Source organism: Pollachius pollachius (genome assembly GCF_949987615.1).
Source record: "Pollachius pollachius genome assembly, chromosome: 11".
Classification (NCBI taxonomy): Eukaryota; Metazoa; Chordata; class Actinopteri; order Gadiformes; family Gadidae; genus Pollachius; species Pollachius pollachius.
The window spans coordinates 22,590,925-22,605,644 of NC_136944.1; the positions used below are offsets into that span (position 1 = coordinate 22,590,925).

General features: G+C 52.4%; 2 protein-coding genes across 2 annotated transcripts; both read right to left on the minus strand.

Moving 5' to 3' along the window:
* Positions 1 to 8,222: 8,222 nt before the first annotated feature.
* On the minus strand, positions 8,223 to 9,662 carry LOC307082949 (inward rectifier potassium channel 2-like; the record flags this gene model as incomplete). The annotated part of the gene is made up of 1 exon (XM_079746701.1): positions 8,223 to 9,662. Exon 1 carries the CDS (start codon positions 9,582 to 9,584, stop codon positions 8,223 to 8,225), a length of 1,362 nt encoding a protein of 453 aa, XP_079602827.1. The 5' UTR covers positions 9,585 to 9,662.
* Positions 9,663 to 12,951: 3,289 nt separating this feature from the next.
* Positions 12,952 to 14,190, minus strand: LOC307082948 (inward rectifier potassium channel 16-like; the record flags this gene model as incomplete). The annotated part of the gene is made up of 1 exon (XM_079746700.1): positions 12,952 to 14,190. One exon carries the CDS (start codon positions 14,188 to 14,190, stop codon positions 12,952 to 12,954), a length of 1,239 nt encoding a protein of 412 aa, XP_079602826.1.
* Between the last annotated feature and the right edge of the window lie 530 nt (positions 14,191 to 14,720).

Consider the following 14,720-nt stretch of genomic DNA (forward strand, 5'->3'; position numbering starts at 1 on the left):
GCACACGGCCGGCCGTACGGCACTTTAATTAAATCAGCCGGCGCCGTCGGAGCCGCGCGCCGGCACCGGTGCATTGTTCACCGCCGGGAGCCAGAGTCAGACGGCTTCTGGTTTTCTGGGGTTTGGGGGAGACGAAATACGGATTCAGCCTGGTTTGGGGTTTGCCTCCAGAGTCGAGGTTTGAGACGATGTCTGAGGATGCTTCAGATGTGATTGTCTCTCAGCTGTGTGTCTCGTCTCTCTCCCTCCTTCTATCTCTCTCCCACTCTCTTTGCTCCCATCTTTCTCTCTCTCTCTCTCTCTCTCTTTGTCTCTCTGTCTCGCTCTCTCCCTCCCTCTCTCTGTCTCTCTTTCTCTCTCCCTCCCTCTCTCTCTCTCTCTCTCTCTCGCTCTCTCTCCCTGTCTCTTTGCTCTGATAGGCCAGGCTGGCCTCACCCTGTCCTCCTCCTCCTCCTCCTCCTCCTCCTCGTCCTCGTCGTGGATGTAGAGCTACATTGTTGTCCTTAAGGGACTCCTGCTAAGCCTGCCTTAAGCCAGCTCTGTAATCTTAGGCAGAACAGGGCGGGCAAATTGTGTTTTGAGACGGGAGGATTAATCTCCTTAATGAGAGGAATGCGTGTGGAGACCGAAGACGTTCCCCCTCCTCTCAGAGCTGCAGAGTTTATGTTCATAAACGTTTGACAAGAGCCAGACACATTAAGACGTCTCACAACATTAAGGATGAGGTCTGATCGCCCTTTAGAGACCGGCATGATGCTGACGTTTAAAAACATAGAATCGTTCTTTAAAACCATTATCAGGTGGAAGGCAATGATCTAACGATGAGTGGTTCCACGGTTAATTTAATCTGAGATCAGCAATGTTGGGAGAATACGTCTATTTTTTAATGGTATGATCCGGAAGGTGACATTTTTTACAGAAATCAGAACGATAACACTTGCATTAACGATACTTTGCATTAACGATAAATCAATTAACATTGATTAATGCAGTAATAACCATAAACGAACAATTAACTAACAGTTAATTAACGGTTAACTAATGGGCTAGTAATCATTTGGTAATCAGGCTAGGGGAGGGGACGGGAGGAAGAGGAGGAGGAGGAGGAGGAGGAGGAGAAGGAGGAGGAGGAGGAGGGGGAGGAGGAGGAGGAGGAGAAGGAGGAGGAGGAGGAGAAGGAGGGGGAGCGGGGACGAGGAGGAGGAGGAGGAGGAGGAGGAGGAGGAGGAGGGGGGGGGGAGGAGGGGGAGGAGGAGGAGGAGGAGGAGGAGAAGGAGGAGGAGGGAGGGGGAGGAGGAGGAGGAGGAGAAGGAGGGGGAGCGGGACGAGGAGGAGGAGGAGGAGGAGAAGGAGGGGCAGGAGCAGGAAGAGGAGGAGGAGGGGGAGGAGGAGGAGGAGGAGAAGGAGGAGGAGGAGGAGGGGGAGGGGGAGGAGGGGGAGGAGCGGGAGGAGGAGGAGGAGGAGGAGGCGATTACTGCTCACCGGTGTCCCGTTCAACACGGCCCCTGGGCTTAATGTCACCGCTGATTGGATCCTGTAATCTGGTACTATTAAATCTGATGGGGGGGGGGGGGGGATCCTGGTCCTCTTCCCCCTCCCTGTGTGGGGGTTTGTGTGTGTGTGTGTGTATGTGTTTGTGCATGCTCCTCTCTGTGTGCATGCGTGTGTGTGTGTGTGTGTGTGTGTGTGTGTGTGCGTGCCTGTCTTGTGTCTGCCTCATCCATTAGCCAGAGCTGCAGGTAAAAGTGTAACCGAGAACTTGGACTCACCGATAAAGTCCTCCGTCTCCAGGTCTCCATTTACACGGGAACGATTTAAAGGATAAGGGTACAATAATTAACCGCTAATCAGCGTTAATTATTGCAGTAATCAGAGGGAGTGTCAGGGTTAGGAATATGTGTGTCTGTGTGTACGTGTGTGTGTGTGTGTGTGTACAGCACACACACATAGATACGTAGCGGTGTAGGTTATGGTTAAGGTTAACCCCTGACCCCTTTTACGAGACCATAAATCAACTGTTAATTAACTAAGTTAAGGCTTATTACTGCATTAACCAATATGAAATAACGGTTTACAACGGTTGTTGTAAAGTGTTTCCTGATCCCTCCTCTTATTCGGTGCGTACCAGATGCAGCAGCCCTTAGTGAACAGTCTCGCTCCCGTCCCACAATCCCCTGCAATCCCTAATCAGATCAACCCCCGGTAGCGCGTCGATGGCGTTACAGACCCAGCGATCGACCCAGTGGACTGAACACACACAGAGACCACACTGACACACACACTAAAGGGCTGATTATGGTCCCCACGTTCACGCAACCCAATGGCCGCGCAGACGCTTCGACGCAGTCGTGACCCTCTTTGGTTCCGCGTCGGGTTTCGGTAAGCGGACCAATCACAGCCCTTGACGCAAGAAGGGTCCGCAAGGACGTGAGGGGTCCGTAACCCCCCCTGCGCTGCGGGAATGAGGGACCATAATCAGCCCTTGACTCTGACTGTCTTCTCCTGAGTTCCAGCGGCGGCCTGACTGTTCTCCTCCCTCCATCCTTTCCTCCCAAAGGGTTCTGAACTAAGCTGAGGATGGCGGCTCTGGTTGCCACGGCAGCGTCATGGTAACCTTAGCGAGCATCCTCTCCCCGGGCCATTCTCTCCGGAGGCTGCGGCGTCACGCCTTCGGTGGAAAGATATTGTCTGGGCGTGTGACCGACTTGTGAGGAGAGAGAGTGTAGCGGCAATGTAGGGCTGCTGGGACTTACGGCTGTGTGTGTGTGTGTGTGTTTGTGTTACTGTGTGTGTGTCTGTGTGTGTGTGTGTGTGTGTGTTTGTGTATGTGCATGTGTGCTCTGCGAACAGACAGCGAGATAACTGGGATCATGTCTGCTGATCAATAAGCCTCCCCTCCTCAGGTAGATGTTGGAGGGCTGTACAGCTGCCTATAGGTCATATACGACATTACCCAGGAGCGGATGAGCACAGAGCGGGGGTCAGGGTGTCCGCCGGGGCCCCTAGGGGCCCGAGGATCTCCGTTCTGGGCAGCGTCCGTTAACAATCACATGTTGGGGATCTAGCTGACGTTTTTACACACGTCCACTCACCGACGGCGGAGTCGACCACGCAAGGCTGGCTCGTCGGGGGGCAGCTGGGCTGAGGCGTCTCGCTCGGGGACAACTCCACGCTCGAGGAGCCGGGGATCGAACCGGCGACCTTCCGGTTACCACCCGACCCGCTCTTTCCCCCCCCCCCCCCCCCCCCGGGCCACTGTCACCCCGTGTGAGCGGCGGAAGCGGGCCGCTCTCCAGTGAAAGGCTGCGCTGGAGGGGCGGCCAAAGGCAGGCGCGGCGCGGCGCCAAACGGGCTCGCCTGGTACTCGCTGGCTCGCCGAGGAGCTGTCTGCCGCACCGCCGGAAACCAAACGGAACCCTATCCTTCAACAGAGTGACGGCGGGCACGGAGACAGACTCCCAGGCCAGGGAGACGCTGTGAGTGAGCTCAAACGGGAGACTGTAAGTGGGACTGTAAGTTGGTTCGACTCGAGGAATGAGACGATGGAGGGGCCAGGAAGGAGGGCTTGAATCCAATCCGGTTGCCCCCCTAGGCCCCCCCCCGAGGCCCTCTGTTAATAAACAGGCGTAGTGCCGCCCTGGCAGAGGCCTTGCAGTGGAAAAGCTGCGCTGCGTCCAACACATTGTACCTGTTTGAGTTTCATGACGTGCTCAGCTGTCGAGGATGCTGCCAGAATGTGTGTGTGTTTGAGGGTGTGTGTGTGTGTGTGTGTGCCTGAAGAGCAACCCAGCAGCCAGAGAGAGTGTGAGTGCATAAACAGACACACACACACACACACATACGCATACACACGTACACATACAGACTGATATAAACGGTGTGCGGAAGCTTCTGGAATTGTGACGCTCAGCCGACCTTTCAGCCCGGCCAAAAGTTAAGATTACCTTACGCTTCAACAGAAGGAGAAGAAGAGGAAGAAGACACCCAAACACAGACCCACAAAATCACACACAGACACACACAAAACAACAATCACACAGACAAATACACACGCAAAGAGCAACAAGAGACACATACACACACAAACAAAAGTGACAATCACACACAGAAACACACACACACACACACACACACACACACACACACACACACACACACACACACACACACACACACACACAGAATGTAGAAAGTCACGTCTCAATGCTGTCTCATCCATTGTAAAAATTATTCACAAAACACCACTTTTCTTCACAGGGATCACAGAATGAGTCGACACGTTTCTCTTGTTGCTGTTGGCATCCTGCATTTAACCTCAAGGTCGTGACCAGTTCTGAGGCTACTGATTGGCCGGCTGGCTCGTCAGAGTCACGTCGGTTCCACTATCGATCCTGTGCTGGCGGACAGTGTTCTGTTGGTTTGGTCTGAGCACCAGAACATCAACACAGACACCCAACCGCAGACCTACAGACGTTGGATCATGAACGATCTGCTGGATTCAGAGACTCCCTGGTTCTACTTGATTCTTCCGATCAGAAGATAAAAAAAAACATCAAACAAAAACGAATTGCAAGACTTTTGACGATAACTGATTTAGTCCTGTGTGATGGTCACCTATTTCATTTTTGAGCGTTGATGCCGTTTCATTGGCAAATGCGGAAAAAGGCCTCAGGCTTCCAGCGCTGCAAGAGTAGAATCAAATCCAATCATCCGGCTGTCTCTCTGCTGAAGTCTGATCAATAAAATCTACAACATTCCGATTCCAACAACTCCATAATCACGGCGACTGCATTTGCCGGCAAATGTTTCAAAATGGTGTAAATTCATGTTCCACATTCAGGACATTGTATAGAAAACATACATCAATGAATGAATACATGAAAAAAGAGATGTGTGTGTTGTGTTTGGTGTCGTACTGTTATTGGCCCTGTCAGTCTGTCTGTCTATCGATGCAGTACCTTTGTTCCTGCCTGGACAGCCAGCCTCCGTGCAGCCCATTGAGACTGAGTCTCCTTTAGGCTGCACGGATGCTAATTGCACACATTTCTAATGAAGAACACAATTTTAACTTAAACATTCATTTCACACTGCAACACTGCACAGTGTTGCAGTGTGACCACGACACATCATTGCATTCTGCTCCTTAAGACTCAGACAACATGCAATTTACTTTCGATTCAACAACGCCTGGCAACAATAATGTGCCAAACTATACGAGGCCCTCTACTTATCCGCAGTTTACCAAAATAGATCAGCTTCGGGTTCACAACCTCCAGCATCAGCAGATGTAATGTCTAGTCTCTGTGTGTCCACATAAACAAACGTTGAGTGTCCATGAGTACAGTAAACGATGCCCTGAGCACTTGGAGCTATTGGGGCGCGGACTGCTAAGATTTACACCTGAGGCCCTGTGTGTGTGTGCGGCTGTCGCTACGACAACCAAACACATCCTTCCTCATCATCACAGCTCCCAGATTGCTAGCTGTGTGGCTCTATAACCGGCCGCAGGACCTCAAAGCTTATTAATCCCTACACAGCTTATTTGAGTGCATTACATACACTGAGTTGATTTTTTTTATTGTGACTCCAGTGGGAATCGAACCCGCGATCGTTGAGGGAATTGAACGGCTCAATAATTTTTCAGATATTTTCTCTTTTTTTTTATTTGAAAACAGGATGTGTTACAGTTTTGAACAACTGCACAATATATTAATGTACAGAGTCTGCATACCGTCACCGAACAACAGAATGAACCCCTGCCCAGTCCCTGCGGCCCCCCGGGAAGCAGACAGACCCACGGCGGAACATAAAAACACCTGGGGGAGTAGAGAGATGCTATAAGGAGGATGTCCCATTAACGCTGAGAGGAGTGGAGGGAGGGGGGTGCTTCCATTGAATTGATCAAACCAGTCGTCATAGCAGGATTGTTTCATGATCTAAAACCGGGGATGTCTCTTTTAACTGGGCCGGGTTCAGTTGTTTTGCGTTTGCGTCGATTTTGTGTCCGGAGTTCGAGGGCCTGAATATAAAAGGAAATGTGCCTTAGTGAAGCTGTCCCTGTTTCAAAACATAACACATTTAAAATGGTTAAAAACAAAAGGGTCCATTCAGAAATGACATGTCTGTGCTCTTTACCAGACCCTCTGCAGTCAGGGAACGCGCTCAAAATAGGGGCCGTCAAAGTGGGGATCCAACACTGCCCCGAATGAACTCCACACCCGGTCAGATAATGCATGCTAACTCTCTGCTAGGTTTATTGTCTCAATCGTCCATGACTGGGGGGGGGGGGGGGCGGGGGTACAGGTGTCCAATTTCTATACATTTGGCTTCAGCTAACAAAGGAAGCAATCTCTAGCACGAGGGGAGATCATCTCTTGTGATGCTCTGAGGGTAAACTCTCTGCTCCCCCAAATACACAAACAGAGCAGACTGTGACCGCTGTCCTATTCAAAACGCAGACTTCAAAAGACAAATAATACATTTTGGCTCCTAAGTTACTTCCTAACCAAACAATATGTAAATCAGCAGCGCTCATCATAAAGGTCGACATTCGCTCCAGTCACTTCCAGCTTCGGGGTGTGGCTGGGTTCCACAGTGTCCTGCCTCTGACTCTGAGCTGTATTGCACGTGTGTCTTGTCAGGTTTTGCAGGAGCTGTCCGGGCGGCCGGCCGTACATCCCTCTGTAGCGCTTCTGGTCCCATTGTCACTGTCCTGAACTGTGTCAATGCAAAAGCTCCCCACTGCAGTCCGCTGGCGGGACGGCATGTTAAGGCTCACATGGCGAGTGTCGCTATACTTAGACCAGGAGAGCATGCATTGAGGAGCATGATGTGCAACGACCCCCCCCCCCCCCCCCCCCCCCCCCCCTCCACCAACCACTGTCCCTGTCCGTCCCGCTCTCTCTTTACAAAGACAGATAAAGTGTGTCTACGTGTGCACACGTACACAAACACAGATTTGCTCACGCATGCATGCATGCATGCTCAGTCACACACACGTTCACGCCTGCGCAGGGATGCGCTCGCAACACACAAACACATGCCCATGCATGCACGATGAACACATTGAGAGTAAGAACGATCTATAGAACAGAATAAACCAGTGGATTCATGGGAATGGGCTCGTAACCTTGCTTTCAGACCTTCTCATGGAGGTTCTTCCTGTGAGTGGGTTCTTAACTGACCTAAGACTCTTTCAGAGCACAAGATGCAAGTACATTGAGTTTGGATGGTAATTATCGGTCTCCTCATTTTGTTTTAATTCAATGGTTTAGTTCTTTTTTTTGGGAGTTTAGTTTGTTTCTTTTTTAAATACGCCATTACCACCAGGAAGCTCAGGTGAACATTTTAAAGGTTTCGTCAAAGGACATTATGGGATCAATAAAACAACACGAGTGGACTGCTATGTTGATATTCTATCAAGGGCCAGTTGAGACTTTGGATTTAAATAGAGGCTTTGGGTTTAAATCAATGCCTTCATCTATTCTACGGCAGAGACTAACTCTCAAGAGGACAACAACATGCACCGACACGGACGGGCGCCCCTCATTTCCACCCGCGGTGAAAGGGGATCCACGGCCTCCTTGATTCATCTCACCAATTCCTCTCCATAAATAAAAGAACGCATGCTCTGGTGACTCAGCCGTTCAGCGCTAACCCCAGAGGACATGACCGGTGGGGCTCCAGTCCTCGCCCAACCCTACACGGACCTCTCGGTGTCCTTTTAGACACGAGCCTTTCCTTTCTCTGGTGCCACAGACTTCAACCGGAGGCCCAAACAACATTGACTGTTGTTCTGTTACTTTGGTCCGTCCTCGCAGTTCATTAAGATATCAAATGTTTTGAACATGAAGGCCGGTTTGGTTAAGAAACGGCTTACAAGTAGAGTTTAATAACTTCTCAGCCAGTGTCTTAAAATCTGTTTTAAAATGAAAGCGTAGCGTGGATATCACAAACTAAAGTAACCGGAACGGTGTGTTAAGTCAATGTACAACGTACTTTTGGAACAACGCGGAAGCGAATGGCACCAAAGTATAGAACCGTCTAGCTGTCGTCGTTGACTCAATCATGGGGGGTATTGGTTTCGTTGGGGGATACTGGCGAGCAAAACGTACAAACACACCAGCTTTGTCCGTGAACACTCGACTGCAGTCAGCAATTAGGAGCCACATTCATCCGACCGGTAACATACTCTGTGGTGGTAGTATCAACCCCCTCTGCGGTCATATCTCCGACTCTATTCTCAAAGGCCTCGCCTCTGGAGGTACAGAGTCCCCATTGTCGTCAGAGTCCGACGCGGGATCGTCCCTCTCCATGTCCTCCAGAGCCACGTTCTCAAAGCCCCCCTTGATCTCCGCCGTCTCCCCCCCCTTATCCTTCCCCACCTCCTCCTTCTCCTCCTCCTCCTCCAGCTCCTCCTCCTGCTCCGCCTTCTCCAGGGCCACCTCGTTCTCGTAGCAGAAGGAGTTCCTGCAGCTGCCGGTGCTGCTCTTCCTCTCGGCCAGCTCGCGGGCGCTGCAGTGCGGCGTGCTGGGCACCTCGTAGGTGTTCTCGAAGCGGGAGTAGTCCACCTTGTAGTAGTTCTTCTCCTCGAAGAGCACCGGCTCGAAGCGGTGGCCCCACAGCACCTCGCTGGCCACATAGGAGCTGCGGCACTGCGTGGTCATGGCCGTGGCCTCCACCATGCCCTCCAGGATGACCACGATCTCAAAGTCGGCCGTCTCGAGGTCCTGCTTGCTCAGCTCGTAGAAGGGGCTGTCCTCGTCGATCTGGTGCACGATGGTGATGGGCGACACCAGGAAGATGCGGTCCACGCCGCTGTCGAAACCCACGTCGATGTCCGCCTGGTCCAGCGGGATGAACTCGCCCTCGGCCGTGGTGCGCGACTTGAGGAGCTGCGCGCGCACGTGGGCCTCCACCAGGTGACTCTTCCTCAGGTTCCCCACGCGCCACATCAGACACAGCTTGCTGTCCCGCATGGCCACCGTGGCGTAGTGGCTGAACACCAGCGTCTCGTTCCTCTTCTTGGGCTTGGCCATCTTGGCCATGACGGCGCCGATGATGAAGGCGTCGATGATGCAGCCCACAATGCTCTGGAAGACCACCACGAAGACGGCGACGGGGCACTCCTCGGTGACGTAGCGGTAGCCGTAGCCGATGGTGGTCTGCGTCTCCACGGAGAAGAGGAAGGCGGCGGTGAAGCTGTTGACGTTGGAGACACACATCTGTGTTTCGCTCTGCAGGTCGCCGTAGCAGAACGCCACCAGCCAGAAGACGAAGCCGAAGAACAGCCAGGACATGAGGAAGGAGAAGCAGAAGACCAGCAGCATCCAGCGCCAGCGGATGTCCACGCAGGTGGTGAAGATGTCGGCCAGGTAGCGCTGGCCCTTCTCGCTCATGTTGATGAACTGTACGTTGCAGTGGCCGTCCTTCTTGACGAAGCGGCTCTGGTGAAGCCGCTGCGTCTGCAACTTCTTGGCGTTGCCGTTGCCGAAGCCGTTGGGCAAGGCGGCGATGGCGGCCAGCTTCATGCCGTCCTCCTCCGAGGACACGATGCTGTAGCGGTGGCTTCGCACACTCCCCATGGCCGCCGTCGGGGCGGGGGTCTCCGGCACCGCCTCCGCTGCCGAGAACAGTCTGAGCTTCTGGAAGAAGCGTTGGAGAAACAGGTTTGAACGTTTGGCCGGGACTAACTCAAGCTGGAAACATGGAGGACGGGACCCCGGGGATCCTGATGGTGGGGAGGAGGGAGGGGGGGGAGGGGGGGGGGGGAAGGGGGGGTGTGCGGTGCTGTTCTTGCACTAGTCCTGGAGTGTGCACTCTTGGCGAGGGCGGGTCAGTCCTCCTTCCTGGGGGCTTTGGGCCTCATCAGTTAAGTGTGCTGTGGAAAATACAGACAGAAGAAAATGGTGTTAGGCTAAGTGGCAGAAACCAGAGCAAAGATCATTGTCTGTCGGTGTGTGGTTACCCGATGTTTGAATAATGCATTTATGAAACCAAGACTCTATTGTATGGACGCAATTATGGACAGTATAAAGTGTCTCTGTGTTTGAATTCAGAAATTAAGCATCAGCATCTGTGACACTTTCCACCGAAGCATCAAATGCAAGCATGTCATTGGCCGACAAAGCAGGGAATTGTGCATTTATTATTTATTTAAGTATGAATTAGTAGGTCGGTTCGCCGAGCGGTGAATCAAATTACAGATCAAGTTCATGTCAACTCAGTTCGTACCTTAAGTGCAGGAAAGAGAGGAAACACATTACAACCGGGTGCAAAGCATCAAGGTAAACAATGGGGTTACTACAGTCGCTCTCCAGTAAATACTTCATGCATTGATTATCCTGTTTGATTATCTGACGCCAGCAGAACCACCTGGTACAGTAGCACACATCCTGTGAGCTTCATTCTCCTCTGTTGACATTACACAGTCATAACACAGTAGCAGCCAGTAGAGATGAGCTGTAACCAGGGTTGAAGTAAACCACACATTGTTTAGCCAAGGCCTCAACTGGAGAGGTAAAACGCTGCGTCAAAATGGAGTCTGCTGAGTAGTAACACAGACAGTGCTCTCTAAAGCCTCTCAGACGAGCGGGGCCTATGTTCCCCTGTGTTCTGTCCTAGCACCGGTTCTGATGTCACGGACCACGCTGCCAAAATCTGATTGAATACATGACACAGGCTGCTAATGAAGTAAGGGGGCTAGGCCATCAGAGAGGACGGGTCGGTCACTCCACAGGGGTCCTATCGCCGTCCGATGGGGGCAGCATGGAGGGACGGGGGTTGACTTGGTCTGAGAGTACAGTGCAGTGGGCTCCGTTAAAATGCGACACCGCGGTCTACACTGGGCACACAGGGGACGGCAGACATGTTTTATTACTGCCGAAACAACTGCCTGTCACCCGAAACTCCAGTCCATCAGCGCGAGCTCCACTGTCACAGAGTGAAGGTCAGAATAGCTATTGTGGGTCTCAGCAGCGGGCTCAGAGAATCCTGTTGGCGCTGGGGTTGTTGTTCAGAGAGGGGAAGGGAGGAGGGTCAGGGGAAGACGCGTTGAAAGAGGTCGAGAGAGTGCGGTGATCGAACCGTTATTTGACGTTTCACGGTATAGCATCATTTCGTCATTTTCCTGTCCGTCAACTGTCAGGGCTATTTATACCCGGGGAAAGTGATTACAGGTCATTTGGGACGAGATGCGCACCGCCCGGCTAAATCCCTCTGCATCATCTGTTTTTCCCGACTAATGATGTCACTGCTAGGTAGCAACTGACATATGGAGGCGCGGAGTTCAGCAAGCAGGGACGGCGCCTCTGCAGGAGTCACTTACTAAAGGCTCGGTCCTGGTACGGACTCAGCTGAAGCATGAGCCTACAGGCCTACTTAGGGAGAAATGATAGCCCTCCCAATGTATACACCAGGGGTTCCCTGTCCCTCACCACAGGGTGACTAAAAAAGATGTGCAATTAGGCTGCAAGAGTTCTAAATATGTTCAATGTATAACATTCAGTCAGTGTAAGAGCAACTGGACCCAATCACAAATAAACTAATTAGGGGCGCAATTAATCAGTGAGACCGTATCCAGTGACGTAGGGCTGTCGGTTTGTCAGTCTGCAGCAGGAGCAACAGAAGCTGTCATTGCTCGTTTGCATGTGTGCTCAATAGGAGAGATGGAAACTGGTTGCATAACGGTGCTCTATTTCACATGAGATCAATCGATAACTCATTGATAATATCCGTTATGACCTAGAGAACACACCTCACGCTTTATTTATATTAAAACAAATACGTGTATTTTAACGAATGTTCATTAAAAGGACTGTTCATAAAGAAAGCATCGGAAGGTAAGACTTAATTCACTTTAAAAGTTAAAAGCGAAATTGGGGCAATGCACTTGCGACGCGGTTAGAGATAGATCTCGTTTATTATCAGGTGAGTAAGAAGCAGAAATAATGCGTGTGTCCTAGGTAACGCACAGGCGACGCACATCCAACTCGGGCATACTGCACAACTTTTAAAACAGCCTTTCCCAGAGATGCGTTAGGCTTATGGTAATTGACTTCAGTCACACGTTTAATTAAAAACAACAACAATATGAATTGCATGCACACACAAATGTAGACATGCGGACAGATAGATTGACAAGGTATGATTCGCAGGTGGGCCTACCTGTTAATTCCTGTTGCACAAATCTCCCGCTTTTATGGTTAAGCGTCTCATGCAGAATAACATTTCCAAATCTGGTCCTTTTCCTCTTGGCCGTTATTGTAAACGCACTCGAATTAATGTCAGACATTACAAATTGTGCCATAACACGTTTCGGCGATAGTGAAGAAGTTGTTTGGGCTTACATGGACGCACTTTAAAAACACACGTGCCCGTCACCGCCCCCTCGGAGCCAGCCGGCCAATTGGAAGCTGGAGCGCCTGCGGATCTCAAGTGATGGCGGAGAAGCCACGCCCCCCCCCCTCCCCCCGCTCAGCGGAGCGTTAGTGGAGAAACTCCATCGCGTTCCAATTTAGATGGGCGGATTGACTAATGAATATAGTTAGCATTAAAGTAACCCGACCGAAAAGTGACCTAAGACACATAATGACACTCCCCTTACTAAAATGTTGTCTTGTTTGTTGGTTTTGCTGCTGTTGAGGGAAACCTTTTTGTGTTATGCATTATGCGGGGCTGGGATCATGAATAGGAGCTATGAATGGAAGACACGTGATGGTGACATAAGAACTCAAGAGGACACTCACTTACTTACACGTTTTATTTATACACAAAAACATATGAAAGTACACCGCATGAACCCAACCCCCGATAGAAAACCACAGAAATGAAAAATACATTTCTAACAAGCCTCACCATTTCATGGTGAGAGACACAACTGCATAAATAACACACTAGAAATGCATAATCTTAAATATATAGTCTTTATTCACACAGGACCCCCCCCCCCCGCTAGAGGCGAGCCTCCTGGACCACCCCCGGACCCGGGTCAGGTCTGGGGGCCCGAAGGTCCAGGGCTCTCAGTGTCTTCCCTGCTCCCCCGCGGGGCTCTTGAGACTCCTCTGCCTGGCGCGGGGCCGCCCCCCTGAGGAGCTGCTCTGCGCTGACCCAGGGGACCGGGACCGCGGAGGTCTGGTGGAACAGGGCGTAGTCCACCCTGAGGCCCTTGGGGCCCTGGCGCAGCGTGTCCTGGAAGCGCTGGCCCCAGCGGATGTCCCCCACCGCGTAGGACGTCCTCGTCTGGTGCAGCGTCCCGGTGGTGTCCCCCGTGTAGGTGAAGGACACCACCAGCTCAAACTCCCCCTCCTCCACCTCCTCCTCTCCCCCCTCCTCCTCCTCCCCCCCCCCCTTCCCCTCCGGGCGCCAGCGGTACAGCGGGCTCCCCGGGCCCAGCCGGTGCACCACGGTGGCGGGCGTGGCCAGGACCACGTCGCGGTCCTGCAGCTCCAGGTCCCGGTACGAGACCTCCACGGCCCCCGAGGGCCGGGCGACGTAGCGCACCAGCTGGGCGCGGGCCACGCCCTCCACCACGTGGTTCCCCCGGAAGTCGCCGAGCCGCCAGGAGAGGCAGAGGGCGCCGTCGCGCAGGTTGACCACGGCGCAGCGGCTGAAGCCCACCGTCAGCGCGCGGGGGCGGGCCGACGCCATCTTGGCCACGGCCACGCCGACGACCACGGTGTCGATGGCGCAGCTCAGCAGGCTCTGCACCGTCACCGCCGCCACCGCTGCCAGGCAGCTCTCCGTCGTGGCGCGGAAGCCGTAGCCGATGGTGGCCTGCGTCTCCACGGAGAAGAGGAAGGCCGCCGTGAAGCTGCGCACGTTGGCCACGCACGGCCGGCCCCCGTCCGGGGGCGGGGCCAAGTCCCCGTGGGCGTAGGCCATCAGCCAGTAGAGCAGGGCGAACAGCAGCCAGGACAGGATGTAGGAGAGGGAAAAGATCAGCAGCATCACCCGCCACCGCGTCTCCACCAGGGTGGTGTAGATGTCCAGCAGGAAGGGGCCCCAGCTCCCCTGGCCGTCCCTGAAGACCACCTGGAACCGGCCGTCGCGCTTCATGAAGCGCAGACGGCGGGGGGCGCGGCCGCTCCACGCGGGGCCCGGCGGGGGGCGCCGGCGGCCGGCCAGCGTGTGCACGGTGGTGGTGGAGGTGTACGTGTCGATGCTGATGCCCTCTTCCCCGGTGGAGCTCATCTTAACCCGGGCCGACCTTCACCCTCCCGAGAGACGGAGCAAGGTGGAGGCTGTTTGAACGTTGAACTCAATTTGGTGTGTAAGTGTTTCTTTAACGGCATCTATTAGGAGCATGAAATACAACTACACAGATAATTGACTTAGTTATAATGATAGACGTCGTGTAATAAACTTGCATGGCACTTTTGAAGCTTATCTTTTCTAAAAGGATATAGATACAACAAAGATAATAAATAACAAATAAGAAGGATATGGGAAATTGAACTTCAAAACAAACAGGGCCATAATTGTGATGCAGATGTATAAAACACATTTCACCTTGATAAAGTATTGAACAATCTATTTATTTGAGTTGCTTCATTTCAAACTATTTATTCACAATTCTTCAAGTTTCAAAAGGTTTTTTATGCCCTGTATGGACATTCTCAAAGGTGCCACAGGTAAAACTCAAAAGGATATGATATCCTCTGAAAAAATGTAGGTGTGAAATTAAGATGACATTAACATTAAATGTATTAGATCAGCAAACC